Source organism: Aquarana catesbeiana, linkage group LG08, assembly GCF_042186555.1.
Source record: "Aquarana catesbeiana isolate 2022-GZ linkage group LG08, ASM4218655v1, whole genome shotgun sequence".
NCBI classification, from domain to species: Eukaryota; Metazoa; Chordata; class Amphibia; order Anura; family Ranidae; genus Aquarana; species Aquarana catesbeiana.
Genome location: NC_133331.1, coordinates 48542798 through 48558739, shown reverse-complemented (window position 1 = coordinate 48558739; position 15942 = coordinate 48542798). Strand labels below are relative to the sequence as shown.

The following is a 15942-nucleotide window of genomic DNA, read 5'->3' as shown; positions in this document are numbered from 1 at the left end:
ACTGTAATGATTTATTTTTTCTCTTCCCCCACATTTTATATACTGATTTGAACAAATTTATTCTCCAATTTCTCTTCTGCACTTTTCATATTTTTGATTTTCATATATTGATTGTACTGAAATATCATATTCCTCCTCCACACTCTACATTATATATGCTGACTTTACTGATATATCCTCCTCTTCCACTTACATCACCTTCTTTTGGGGGTCTTCTACCATGACTCCCTTCAAGATGAAAAAGACACCTTCTTCTGTAAGTGTAGCAACCTCTTCATTCTTTAATGGCAGTCTGACACTGTAACTGTGGCCCAGCGTCCATCTGAATTCACGTTATTTACCACCACAAGTACTTTAATAGCACCACTGGATTCAAAAGACATGTGGGAGGGTGGCGGGCTGCCTTGTACATGGCCACATTGAACACCTGACCCTCAACATGTCATTAACCTTTTGGGCATGTATGGGTGGCGGGTGGAGACCAACCCCTGATCCACCCTCCTGACTGTGTGCTTCATCCCCCACACTCCCAGGGGTTCCAGACACTGGGCATCTATTCCAAATCTGACAGCCAAGGGACACCAGTAGAACTCACACACTCTTCAGAGCGGCATTCTTACCAATTAAAGGCACCACAAGGCTGGATGTGGTTAAGAATTATTTACCGAAAGCCTCAATCGATACATGGCTTCAATAGATCAACACAGTTCCAATAATGAACGGACTCTTGGTCCCAGGCCATGCCGGTGGCTTCTCTTGTCCCTGCAGTTAAATGAGCATATGTTGTTCCTGACCCAGGGTGGGGGAAACGGAGGGGGTAGACCAGCTCCATGATTCTCTCTTCTCTCTCTTGGAACTAGATTGGGGAACCGCAGGGCACCCTGCTCTCCCCCAGGAGGGGGGGGGGGAGCAAGGGAACATGACCCTTTTTCTCTTCTTCTGCAGTCTGACCCACCTCCCTCCTCAGCCCTGCCTAGACTCCCAGCCTCCTCTCAGGCTGGGAAACACACAGATGAGTCCCATCTTCCTGCTGACAACTTCAATGTTTAAGACAATATCTTGTTCATTCAGTCATGCAGGAACAACACCAGATGCTGTAGCATCTGGTGTAGCATAGTATTCATTCTTCTCAAAAGGCCCTCTTAACATCCCAAGGCATTCAGATTCACTGGAGGAACATGGTAACTGACCCAAGTTCCCTCTAGGAAAGGAGAACTTCTCAAAATAATCACGTTCAGGTCTGGTTGTCTCATTTACACCAATAGAAAGTTATCATTTCCTTCAAGGTCCCTGCAGACTGACCTCCACCACTTTTCAATGGACACCTTTTCTCTTGATTGGGGGAAGATTTCCTTTGGTCATAGAATGTAATTTATGTGTCTATGCTATAGTAGGAGACTTGGCACCAAAATAATGTAATCACCCCTTACATACATATGGCCCCTACAATAGGTCACACATTGCTGAAAAAAGGAAAAATGCCAGCAGTTCCTAAAATTATCCACATGAGATTATATGATCGTGAGTACTGATTTGTCTATATCTACCTTCTAAACTTATCATTGTTGTTCAATTAGGTTGCATTATTGGGATTAAGAACCTTGGAGTGCATGGGAATAATGCAATCTTTAATTTGTAAGACCTCCATGGCTGTGATCTGAAGTGGGCAAAATGCCTATGCATTAACACTCATAGCACCATCTGATCTTGATCAGATTTATTGGAATTATATGTGGGCGATTGTAACCCAAGTATGATTTTATTTTAATATCTTTACCTCCAATGTATGTACGCCTTCAGTTGTGTAACTGAACCAATTAACAACCTTCCCAGATGCCCTGTCAGTATGGTGATTTTATAAGAATGTATATAACACTTTTTTCTCCCTGGGTACTCAAGGCCCTTTATCTGCTGTTGCGGCAGATGGGGGAACAGCCATCTTGGGAACACTGAGTAGAATATCATAAAAGGGTCAATTTTATTGAGGAGCCAATTAACCCACCAGCTTGTCTTCAGTGTGTGGGACGAAACCTACACAAGTGCAGGGAGTACATGGAAACTCCATGCAGATAGTATTCTAACTGGTCTTTGAACTGGCCCCCCCCAGTGCTTCAAGGCAGAAGAGTTGATCACTAAGCCCCTGTGCTGTCCTGATTGGTTTATGTAATTTGTGCAGAGTGCTTTCACCAACATTCACACATCCCATCCTGTATTTGGATAATCAAAATCTGCCTTGACATATTCCATAGTGCTTACATGAAGGTGATGGAGTTACCTGCATGGATACAAATACTGATGTATGTTCCATACCAGCAGCGTAACAATAGCCATAGCATCTCACATAGCTGCTATGGGCCTGGGATAGAAAGGGCACTATTAGGGAGGCTCTTTTGAAAAACTAGTTGTCTTAAGTTGCACTTAAGTGCTCCTGTTCCCTATTCCAGCAGCTGGGTGTTGGCTGTCGCATCCTCCCTGTCTGTTTTCACCTGTTGGTAATTCATCTGCTCAGTCACCTGATATAAGCAAACCAAACACTCTTGTGATAGAGACAGACTTACCTGCATTGTTCTAGATCAAGCCTCCCTAGGTCTGCCCTGCTTGTTGTTGGATCTCCTGTGTATGACCCGGATTGGATACTGGACTATCCCCTGAACTCAGCCTGCCTTATTACCTAAACTGCCTTTGAACCATGCTACCTGTCTGCTAACTGCAAGTACCTGTTTGCTTTGCTCAGTTCGCATCTGCCCTGGCGTAGTAGCCAGACACTATGGCATTGTCCTGGGGGCAACCAAGTACCGGTAGGCCTGCTTGTCTTAAGTTAAAGGGGGCTACTATAGGTGAAGTACACAGTAGCCAGCTATAGTGTCTGACCACCTGCGTTGAGGTAGACATGACATTCGTGACACTAGTATGTTTTATACAGAAGCTGAAATCAGACCTCCAGATCATCCCAAGTCATAAATACCCCCTCTGTGCAGTAAGAAGCAGTTGCTTATCTGTCTTAGCTTTTTTAGATTTATTTCTCTCTGAACCTCTGCTACATGCTAAGATTTACTACTGTATGCAGCGGTAGCTGGTGCACCATTTTTTTTTGGGGGGGGGGCAAACAAACCACCCTCCCCCTCCATCACCGATAGGGCTTATGGTGGGGTATGATCCCAGTCCCCCTCAGCCCCAGTACATACCGGTATAGAAGGTAGAAGTTACAGTATCTTGGGGTAGACGGCAGGGTCGTCGTTCTCCTACTCCCCGGGCAGTCTCAGCTTAGTGTCCGTCTGGTTGCTGGGGGATGGGGATGTTGCTGGACTCAGTTCCCCAGAGGAAGGGAAGGGTAGAAAGTGCCCAGATAGAACAAGCCGGCTAGGGCCAGGTGATGGGGGGACACTGAGCCCCGACCAGTCACTGGAGCAGAGGACGTTCTGGAGACCAGAGAGTCGCTTCTCCTTCCTGCCAATCAGGTCTTAAGACCCGCTTCCTGATTGGTTCGGAGGAGAAGCAGGAAGACAATGGCAAATATTTATTTGCTAATGTCACACAAGTGAGTGGGCTCTGGGCGCAGTGCTCTGCATCCCAAGCCCATCCTTTTTGAAGCCAATTAGAGCCTCAGGCTCTAATTATGTGTGTCTAAAAAAAACACAACCGTTGAAATCCATGTGCCGGCATCCTTCATGGTGATTAGGGGCCGGACGTATGGAGATTAGGGGGGCGGTGCCCCTGCGCCCCTTATTGAGCGACCGCCACTGCCCATATGCCTAATGTAATCACAAATCTAGGAATTTCTCCTCAGTTAAAACCTGAAAAAAAACTGAGGTTTGTAGTTCTACAAAAATAGATGAAAGGAGCTGGAATTTAAAGAGATTTTCATTATGGTTATAGAGTAATTATGTGCAATTAGTAATTTTGTCATAATAGTAAATATCATTATCTGCATTGATTCATTATTGCTACTACAATTGTAATTTTTATCTATACAGTCAGGTCCATAAGTATTGGGACATCGACACAATTCTAATCTTTTTGGCTCTATACACCACCACAATGAATTTGAAATGAAACAAACAAGATGTGCTTTAACTGCAGACTTTCAGCTTTAATTTGAGGGTATTTACATCCAAATCAGGTGAACGGTGTAGTAATTACAACAGTTTGTATATGTGCCTCCCACTTTTTAAGGGACCAAAAGTAATGGGACAATTGGCTGCTCAGCTGTTCCATTGCCAGGTGTGTGTTATTCCCTCATTATCCCATTTACAAGGAGCAGATAAAAGGTCCAGAGTTCATTTCAAGTGTGCTATTTGCATTTGTAATCTGTTGCTGTCAACTCTCAATATGAGATTCAAAGAGCTGGTTAGATTCTTGTATTGTCATGTGGGTTAGCTGCATTATTTAGTTACTGTATGTTGCCCTGCAGAGATGGTAAGTCCTGAGAATCTTGGTGAATAAGCCAAATACTTTGCCCAAAAAAAGGTTGAGACCCTTAAAAAGTCAGATAACTATGAAAAACTTTTATAACAGACACATATTCTGGGGGTTTCTTCTCTTCCTTTGGTCTTAAAATCAAATTTACATGTAGAGCAAACTAAAGGTTTACAAAATATATTTGTGTGGCTCTGGGTGAGGTTTCCACCATCCCTACATTTTATGAAAAGTTAAAAATACTTATAATGGGATTTTGAAGACAACCTGTCTAGTATGTTCCTAGTTCATGTGTATGTATGAATGTGAGTTAGGGACTTTAAATTGTAAGCTCCTTGAGGGCAGGGACTGATATGAATATACAATGTATATGTAAAGCGCTGCGTGAATTGACAGCACTATATAAGTGCCTGAGATAAATAATAAATAAATAAATAAAACCAGATTTAATCTTAATTATAATCTGACATTTGGTCACCTTCAAAATCCTATTATGAGTATTTTTTAACTTTCCAACTAAAAGTTTACTGGAGCTGTGAACGGCTTTAAACTCTGCAGTAGAAAATTAAAATACTTTATTGAATTGAAAATTAAAACATGTAGTGCATATATTTCAGAACTCTCATGTAAACTTTCATGTCATTATACATTTATCGGAATTTTGATTTGGCAGGTATAATGCCAATGAATATGCCCAGACCAATGGCTGAGCCGATGATGGATTCCGCTTTGCCGCGGATGGGTAAATAATATACATAAAATGATAATCCATATACTGCCTAAATTATTATATCATCTTTCATAATTCTATCATTCTGTATATGGCCTGTACCAATATATTTCTTTTAGCACTCTACATTCTTTAATAATGCTGACTGTACCCCATACTCTACGGTCCATATACTGGCTGTACTGATCTATCTTCCTCCCCTCATACTCTATGGTCCATATATGGACTGTACTGATATATCCTCCTCCACACTCTACATTCTATATACTGACTGTACCAATATATATTTACAGTATATACACTAACTATACCGATATAGCCTCCTCTTCTGCACTCTGCATTCTGTATTGACTGTATCATTATATCATTTTCCTTCTTCATTCTCTACATTCTGTATACTGGCTGTATTAGTATATTCTCTTCCTTCCCCTCTGCACTCTATATTCTACATACTAATGCCGCGTACACACGATCGCACATTCTGACAGCAAAATCCATGTTTTTTTTTCCGTCGGATGTTGGCTCAAACCTGTCTTGCATACACACGGTCACACAAATCTTGACGGAAATTCCGATCGTCAAGAATGCGGTGACGTAAAACACGTACGACGACCTGAGAAAAATGAAGTTCAATAGCCAGTGTGGCTCTTCTGCTTGATTCCGAGCATGCGTGGAACTTTGTGCGTTGGAATTGTGTATACATGATCGGAATTTACGACAACGGATTTTGTTGTCCGAAAATTTCAGATCCAGATCTCAAATTTTGTTTGTCAGAAATTCCGACGGAAAATTTCCGATGGAGCCTACACACGGTCGGAATTTTCCAACAACAAGCTCCCATCGAACATTTCCCTTCAGAAAATCTGACTGTGTCTACGCGGCATAACAGTACCAATATATCCTCATCCTCTGCACTCTACATTCTATATACTGGCTGTATCAATATACATACTAAATATATATATCTTCCTGCTTCTCCTCGCTCAACATTCTGCATACTGACTATATTAATATATCCTCCACCACATTTTACATTCTATATACTGATTGTACAGATATTTCCTTCTCAACACTACATCCACTGCTTCTGCATCAGCTTGGGCTGCCACTTACATCACCTTCTTCAGGGTGTGTTCTACTATGAAGTGGAGTTGGTGTTGGAGCAGTTGCTGCAGCCAGACAGGAGGTGTACTGTTTAAGACCCCGGGCAATATCCTTGAGATGGCACTCAATGTGGGAGAGGTTCCAGGCATCCCCCCAAGAATGTTACTAAAGGAATTTTGCAGTTTTAATGTTTGCATTGGCTGGTGGCTGACTGCTGAATACATCCACAGTATCCAGGAATGCCTGTTACATTGGCCATTGGAGGCGCTGGGAGGATTAAAGGCCCTGGCTGGGTATTAGCCACAAGCTCGAACAGCTTGTGCAGCTGGTAAGCTTGCACTCTACATGGTGGTGGTGGATTCACGTTGTCTATTAAAAGTCACGGAGGACTTCATTATAGTGTGTTGCTACAATCACATATTCTCTTATTGAGGACTGTAGGATTTTTAAAATATTTTTTTTGGCATATTCATCTTAATATATATATATATATGTGTGTTTTTTTTTTTTTTTTTTAATATATGTAGTGTGGTACCCCACCAGTATATGGACGCAGGATTTTCAACCAGGCAGGTTGAGGGGCTCCAGTTTATTTGCTTATTTGGGAGGAAACTGGCTTTTCAGTTTCCTCATTATTTACTAAAATCTGTTTTGGGACCTGGAGCCCGGGGATTTCGTAGTGATCCAGGTGGAATGAAATCCCCAGTCCTGGGTCCTGATTTTGAGACTCGCCAGCATACTGACTGGTCATGTGTGTGCTGGGCTATTTGTAGACACCTGACCATTGTTCTGGGCTCCACCCTTCCGAGGAGTCCAGGCAAGCAAGGGAGAAGTGTTCATGTCTGCACAGTTCTGTCTGTCAGAGCAGACAGAAGGTCCAAGCCTGTGGGCTGGAACAGCAAGGAAGCTGGAAGAGTACTGAGGTACAGAGTGTACAGGAACTCCGTTATAGAGCTGAGAGGGCTGAAGCATAAGCCTGAGCAGCAGTGCTGCTAAAGAGAGCCAGGTGGCTTGGTATTATCTGTTTATCTTACATTGTTGCTGTGGTAGGCTGAAACCCCTGTGTGGGCAACTCTTCTGTTATTGGACTTGTTTTCTTTTTTCCTTTAATAAACGTGGACCAACAAGCCCTTAATCGGCATGTCTGGTGTGGACTCGGCTCACTGTTAGGCTCTACACTAAGCTAAACAACCTCCAATGTTACAGTATAGAATAATTTTCTTTGATCATTTATCGACTTAATCGTTCACAGATTTTGTCTGATACCTGAGGACTTTATATATGTCACAGGATTCATTGTTTTGGGAATTATCGCTTTTTTCATTAATTCATTTATATTTGTTTGTTATCATATCATATTTGGATTAACACATCATTTGAGAACGCAGCTCCCTTTTTTACTTATGTGTTCTACTACGACTCCCTTATTGGTGAGAAAGACACCTTCTTCTCAATGTGTAGCCACCTCATCATTCTTTGATGGCAATCTGACACTAAGTCTGGCCCAGCTTCCGTCTGTACTCATTTCATTTACCACCACAAGTACTTTTATAGCACTACTGGATTCAACAGACACACAGATGATTCACCTCTTCCTGCTGACAACTTCTCAATGTGCAAGACAACATCTTGTCCAACAGGTCGTGCAGGAACAACATTACTGAACAGTGGTTTTAGCATCTGGTGTAGCATAGCATTTATTCTTCTCAAGATTATCTCTCAACATCCCAAGACATTCAGGTTCACTGGAGGAACATGGTAATTGATCCATGTTCCCTCTAGGAAGGCTGAACATCTAGAAATAATCACATCAGGTATGGTAGACTCTTTCACACCAAGTTATTTCTTTCATAGCAGCTGCAGACTGACCTCCACCACTTCTCAAAGGATACCTTTTCTCTTGATTGATTGGAGCAAGATGTCCTTTGGTCATAGAACGTGATTCATGTTGCTGTACTACAGTAGGAGACTTGCTACAAAAATTATGTAAGCACCCCTTACATTAAAGGGGTTGTAAACCCTCATGTTTTTTCACCTTAATGCATCCTATCCGCTGGATGCGAGAGTTGGATTAGCAGGATGAGTGTGCCAGGACAGATGTGTCTCATCTCTGCTTCCTTTCACCACTCTGCATATCATGCATATCATAGATGAGAAGAGGGTACAGCGGTGGAGCAGATTAGCAGAAGGGTACAGCGGTGGGGAAAATGAGCAGAAGGGGTTCAGAGGTGGGACAGAAGAGCAGGAGGTACAGCGGTGGGGCAGATGTTCAGGGAGGTACAGTGGTGGAAGAGATGAGAAGGGGCTTCCGCAGTGGAACAGAAGAGCAGGGGGATACAGTGATGGGGCAGATGAGAAGGGGGTTCAGTGATGGGATAGAAAAGCAGGGGGGTAGAGCAGTGGGGCAGATGTGAAAGGACGTGTATTGGTGGGACAGATGAGCAGGGGGAACAGAGGTGGGGCAGAAGAGCAGGGGGTACAGAGCTGAGACAGATGTGCAGGAGGTACATTGGTGGGGCAGATGACCAGATGGGTTCAGTGTTAGGACAGATGAGAAGGTGATTCAGTAGTGAGACAGAAGAGCATGGGGATATGTCGTGGAGCAGATATGCAGGGAGGTACAGTGGTGGGGCAGTTGAGAAAAGGGGTACATTGATGGGGCAGATGAGGGGGTTACAGTGGTGGGACAGAAGAGCAAGGGGGTACAGTGGTGTGGCAGATGTGCAGGGAGGTACAGTAGTGGGAGGGATGAGAAGGGGGTTCAGCAGTGGGACAGAAAAGCAGGGGGGTACAGTGATGGGGCAGATGAGCAGGGGGTTACAGTGGTGGGACAGATGAGCGGGGGGATTCAGTGTTGGGCCAGATGAGAAGGGGGTTACAGTGGTGGGAAAGATGAGCGGGGGAGTTCAGTGTTGGGGCAGATGAGAAGGGGGTTCAGTGGTGGGACAGAAAAGCAGGGGGTACATCGGTGGGGCAGATGTGAAAGGAGGTGCATTGGTGGGACATATGAGTAGGGGGTTACAGTGGTTGGGCAGAAGAGCAGGGGGTACAGAGGTGGGGCAGATGTACAGGGTAGTAGAGTGTCAGGGCAGAGGAGAAAGGCGGTACATTGGTGGGACAGAGGGGCAGGGGGAACAGAGGTGGGACAGATGTGCAGGAGGTACAGTGGTGGGGCAGATGAGAAAGGGGGTTACAGTGGTGGGGCAGATGAGCAGATAAGTTCAGTGTTAGGACAGATGAGAAGATAGTTCAGTGGTGAGACAGAAGAGCATGGGGGTACGGCGGTGGAGCAGATGTGCAGGGAGGCACAGTGGTGGGGCAGATGAGAAAGGGGGGACATTGGTGGGGCAGATGAGCAGGGGGGTACAGTGATGGGGCAGATGAGCAGGGGGTTACAGTGATGGGGCAGATGTGCAGGAGGTACAGTAGTGGGAGCAATGAGCAGGGGGATTCAGTGTTGGGCCAGATGAGAAGGGGGTTATAATCGTGGGAAAGATGAGCAGGGGAAGTTCAGTTTTGGGGCAGATGAGAAGGGAATTCAGTGGTGGGACAGAAAAGCAGGAGGGTACATCGGTGGGGCAGATGTGAAAGGAGGTGCATTGGTGGGACAGATGAGCAGGGGGTTACAGTGGTTGGGCAGAAGAGCAGGGGGTACAGAGGTGGGGCACATGTACAGGGGGGTACAGTGGCAGGGCAGAGGAGAAAGGAGGTACATTGGTGGGACAGATGAGCAGGGGGAACAGAGGTGGAACAGATGTGCAGGAGGTACAGTGGTGGGGCAGATGAGAAAGGGGGTTATGGTGGTGGGGCAGATGAGCAGATAAGTTCAGTGTTAGAACAGATGAGAAGATGGTTCAGTAGTGGGACAGATGAGAAAGGGGGAACATTGCTGGGGCAGATGAGCAGGGGGTTTACAGTGGTGGGACAGAAGAGCAGGGGGTTAGTGGTAGGGCATATGAGCAGGGGGTTACAGTGGTGGGACAGATGAGCAAGGTGGTACAGTGGTGGGGCAGATGTGCAGGGTGATACAGTGGTGGGGCAGATGTGCAGGGTGGTACAGTGGTGGGGCAGATGTGCAGGCTGGTACAGTGGTGGGGCAGATGTGCAGGGGGTTACAGTGGTGGAGCAGATGTTCAGGGGGGTACAGTGGTGGAGCAGATGTTCAGGGGGGTACAGTGGTGGGGCAGATGTGCAGGGTGGTACAGTGGTGGGGCAGATGTGGTGGGACAGATGTGTAGGGGGGACAGTGATCTGAGGTGTGGAGTTTCAGGAATTGGGACTTATCTGAGGCGTGAGAGTACAGGATGTTAATTTCTCACTACTACTCAAGTAGTTTACAGCATTTACGTTATTAAAAAATCCTTTTCGTGATTGAGAGTGTGAAGTTTACATTTTTTTTGTTAAAAAATCAGCACTCTCAATTTCTTTGAAAATATTTTTCGGCACACTGTGCTCAAAAGGTTGCCTACCCCTACTCCAAATGGCGCCTAACGAGCAATTCCACCCAGGACAGATTTGATTGCTTTGTATGGAGTGGTGAGGGTTTAGTTACCTTGTTTGATTTTCACTTCTTTTCAGGACACAAGTGGTGACTTCTTCTTACACCCCTGTGACATGTGCTAAAGCTGATTGGTCTAACCAGATTATACAGTACATCCACTTGAAGACCAGGCTTTTTCTGGCACTTTTTGCTTACTTGTAACAATCAGTTTTTTACTAGAAAATTAGTTAGAACCCCCAAACATATTTTTTTAAAGCAGAAGGCTCTGGAGAATAAATTGGTGGGCTTCTTCTCGGCTCCGCTCACAGTCACCCCCAGTCCCGCCCTATGTTGGACATAACACAGGTCCAATGGCAGGACTGGGCGTAACTGTGAGCAGAGCCGAGTACACTCGGCTATGTGTATCTCGGCGGCGATCACTCCGCTCACAATCAGCAGAGATTGGTGGGGATCGGCGTATAACATGCACCCACGATTTCCTCCTGATTTTAAGGGGAAAAAAGTGTGTGTTATACGCCGATAAATACGGTATATCACATGGTATTTGCGCAGCAGTTTTTCAAAGCAATTTTTGGGAAAAAATCTACTTTTTGGATTTCAATGCAAAAAAACACAAATATCCCAATTTTTGTTGTCAAATATAAAAGATGATGTTGCGCCGAGTAAATAGACGCTAAACATGTCAAACAACATCAATTTTACTATCCATAGGCGACACTTTAAAAGCCTTTACAGGTTACCACTTTAGATTTACAGAGGAGGTCTGGTGCTAGAATTACTGCCCATGATCTGACATTCACTGCGATACATCACATGTTTGGGACAATCGTGAGCAGGACTGACGCACATTTTCACCTGTGCACGATTGTACTGGGGGGATGGAGGCACTTTTTTTTTTTTTTAACTGCTACTTTCACTTTTGTATTTTTTTTTTTTATCACTTTTATCACAAGAAATGTAAATATCCTTTTTGACAGCAATAGGCATGTGACAGGTACTCTTTATGGATTGATTTGGGGTCTATAAGACCCCAAATCCCTCCTCTGCCCTTGAAAGCATTGGAAGTGATGTCATGACATCACTTCCAGTTTACCCAGATGTCAACGGCGCCATTTTTTAAAAATCGAAAGTATTCAAAAACACTGATCTTGCTGTTTTTAAATACTTTTGATTTTCTTAAAAATGGCGCCATTGACACCTGAGTAAACTGTAAGTGATGGCATGTCATCCATGGTACCATAGCAGAGACCCGATCAAAGCCGATCCTGGACATTGCAGCTGGTAGCTCGAGTCTCCCAGAGGGACGGGAGAGCCCGAGCAAGCCGAAGAAGGTGGTGAGGAGGGGTGTCCCTTCCCGCTGCTTGTAATCGCAATTAAGCGGCTAGTCAGTCACTCCAATTGCTATTACAAGAAAGCCAACCGTTGGCTCTAAAAGACGGTACCAGGGTGATGCCTGCAGCTGCAGGCATCACCCCGGTGCAACCACTTGAAGTCCAATGATGTACTAGGTACATCATTTGGAGGTAAGTAGATATTCCTAATGTATTGAGGATTCTTTGGAGGGCAAAAGAATGATTGTCATCCCCACACCATAATCCCCCCTCCACCAAATGATTTGGACCAGTGCACAAAGCAAGGTCCATAAAGACATGGATGAGCAAATTTGGGGTGGAGGAACTTAACAGGACTGCACAGAGTCCTGACCTTAACCCGATAGAACACGCTTGGGATCAATTAGAGTGGAGATTGCGAGCCAGGCCTTCTTGTCTCCATCAGTGCCTGACCTCACAAATACGCTTCTGGAAGAATGGTCAATCATTCCCATAGATTCACTCCTAATGCCCCTTTCCCACTGCTGCAAATTGAAAGTTGCATGATTTTGTAGGTGCGATTCTGCCGCGATTTCAGGGAATGCCTGTGTAAACTTGAGTTCTATGGACCTCAACTCGCATCAAAGTCGGACCAAAGTAGTACAGGGACTACTTTGAAGTCGGTGCGACTTGAAGTCACATAGATATTAATAGTTATCATTGGGAATCATAGGGTATGACTTGTCATGCGACTCTGATGTCCAAAGTCGCAGGAAAAGTCGCACAAGTGTGAAAGGGGCCTAAACCTCGTGGAAAGCCTTCCCAGAACAGTTGAAGCTGTGATAGTTGCAAAGGGTGGGCCAACTCAATATTGAACCCTACGGACTAAGAATTAAATGCCATTAAAGTTCATGTTCACGTAAAGGCAGGCATTTCAATACTTTTGACAACATGTGTATATTCCGCCGACAAAAAAACAGAGCAGACTTGATGGGCCGTTTGATCTTTTTCTATCGTCATTCTCTTATTATTCTCAAAGCCCATCATCTGCAATTTTGGTACTTTCAGGGCTTCAACAGAGACCTACTGCCTACAAAACTTATCCTCCTGTAAAGTAATAGGTAGGTGTTCAGCTTTGGCCAATTGTGTAATTCCTCTGGTTTATTATAGAAGAATGAAGGTTATAGCTGGGGCCCCTAGACATCCAGCAGAACCTACACTCCTACCTATATTGCCTTGTGGATACTCCAGCTCTGATTTGAAGGTACATTATATGAAGAAACAAAAACAACCAACAAACAGAGATGCAAGTTTTCAGTTTGCATCGGACCTTCACTTTACTGATAGAGGCAATAAAGAAGAAAACCATTTAAGAAACATATTTATCAGTGGAAAAAAAATCATGCTCTAGAATTATTTGAATTGTCCTCAGGGGGTACTATAGCTTTCATATCTAATTTTCAGTTCAAATTTGCACCGTGCCCATACAAATCTCAATGAATGTGGCTTTCTTGTAGGTTACACAGGCTATCGCGCACTTATTGAGCCTGATTCTGTGGACTATGAAAGTATCCGTAAGTATTTTATTTCCTTTGAAAGGAGCTTTGCGTGAAGCGAACTGACTACACAGATAGGATTCGTAATCTGTAAATCATCTTTTTCTGCAATTTTTTTACCTTCTTGATTTTTGCTGCAATTTTCAAATTACATTTTTTCCTCTCTGCATTCTGAGCTCTGAACAAACACTGCTCATACCCTACGTAAGAACAACAAAATACTTTGTAGTCAATTAATCACTTTGCCAAAGACTTTGTTGAAAAACAAACTTTGCGTCACATACAAAGCAAATATAATAATTATAAGTTGCTAAACTAAAAGATGTGCAAAACAAGAAAAATTAAAGTCAGAGTCAGGTGGTTGCAAACATAAACCGTTCTAGAGACCTACAAATTAAAAAAAGAATTTAAAAAAATCTATATTCTATATACTAAAAATACAAATGTATCCTTTCCAACACACGTATATACTGACTATACCACTATATCCTCCCCCACACTCCACGTTCTATATACTGATCGTACTGATATATCCTCCTCCTCCTCCACACTCTACATTCTATATACTGACTGTACTGATATATCCCCCTCCTCCTCCTCTACACTTTATATTCTATATACTGACTATACCACTATATCCTCCTCCTCCTCCATACTCTACATTCTATATACTGACTGTACTGATATATCCTCCTCCTCCATACTCTACATTCTATATACTGACTGTACTGATATATCCTCCTTTTCCTCCACACTCTACATTCTATATACTGACTGTACTGATATATCCTCCTCCACATGCTATATACTGACTGTACTGATATATCCTCCTCCACACTCCACGTTCTATATACTGACTGTACTGATATATCCTCCTCCTCCTCCATACTCTACATTCTATATACTGACTGTACTGATATATCCTCCTCCATACTCTACATTCTATATACTGACTGTACTGATATATCCTCCTTTTCCTCCACACTCTACATTCTATATACTGACTGTACTGATATATCCTCCTCCACATGCTATATACTGACTGTACTGATATATCCTTCTCCACACTCCACGTTCTATATACTGACTGTACTGATATATCCTCCTTCTCCTCCACACTCTACATTCTATATACTGACTGTACTGATATATCCTCCTCCTCCACACTCTACATTCTATATACTGACTGTACTGATATATCCTCCTCCACATGCTATATACTGACTGTACTGATATATCCTCCTCCACACTTCACGTTCTATATACTGACTGTACTGGTATATCCTCCTTCTCCTCCCCACTCTACATTCTATATACTTACTGTACTGATATATACTCCTTCTCCTCCACACTCTACATTCTATATACTGACTGTACTGATACTCTATATGCTCCTCCTCCACACTCTACATTGTATATACTGACTGTACTGATATATCCTCCTCCTCCTCCACACTCTACATTCTATATACTGACTGTACTGGAATATCCTCCTCCACATTCTATATACTGACTGTACTGATATATCCTCCTCCTCCTCCACACTCTATATACTGACTGTACTGATATATACTCCCCCTCCACACTCCACATTCTATATACTGACTGTACTGATATATACTCCTTCTCCTCTACACTCTACATTCTATATACTGACTGTACTGATATATCCTCCTCCTTCTCCTCCACACTCTACATTCTATATACTGACTGTACTGATATATACAGGCATACCCCACTTTTAAGTACACAATGGGGTTCATTTACTAAAGCTGGAAAGTGCAAAATCAGGCTCACTTCTGCTTAGAAACCAATGAGCTTCCAGGTTTTATTACCAAAGCTTAATTTAACAAGCCGAGGTTAGAAGCTCATTGGTTTCTATGCAGAAGTGAGCCTGATTTTGCACTTTCCAGCTTTAGTAAATAAACCCCATTGTGTACTTAAAAGTGGGGTATGCCTGTATATATCAGTACAGTCAGTATATAGAATGTAGAGTGTGGAGGAGAAGGAGGATGATATATCAGTACAGTCAGTATATAGAATGTAGAGTGTGGAGGAGAAGGAGTATTTATCAGTACAGTCAGTATATACACTCTACGTTCTATATACTGACTGTACTGATATATCCTCCTTCTCCTCCACACTCTACATTCTATATACTGACTGTACTGATATATCCTCCTCCTCCACACTCTACATTCTATATACTGACTGTACTGATATATCCTCCTCCTCCTCCACACTCTACATTCTATATACTGACTGTACAGATATATCCTCCTCCTCCACACTCTACATTCTATATACTGACTGTATGGATATATC

General features: G+C 43.4%; 1 protein-coding gene across 10 annotated transcripts in view; it reads left to right on the top strand.

Annotated features, from left to right (window-relative positions):
• The window catches only part of LOC141105739 (alpha-2-macroglobulin-like protein 1), a 251128-nt gene that overhangs the window by 170077 nt on the left and 65109 nt on the right, over nucleotides 1–15942 (top strand). The window contains exons 19-20 of one of the 10 annotated variants that reach the window (XM_073595811.1): nucleotides 5090–5158; nucleotides 13579–13635. The exons of 7 other annotated variants lie outside the window; for them this stretch is intronic. In XM_073595811.1, coding sequence (XP_073451912.1) covers nucleotides 5090–5158; nucleotides 13579–13635 — 126 coding nt within the window. The remainder of the gene's footprint in view (nucleotides 1–5089; nucleotides 5159–13578; nucleotides 13636–15942) is intronic. 2 more of the 10 variants (XM_073595819.1, XM_073595817.1) reach the window with 2 other exon arrangements.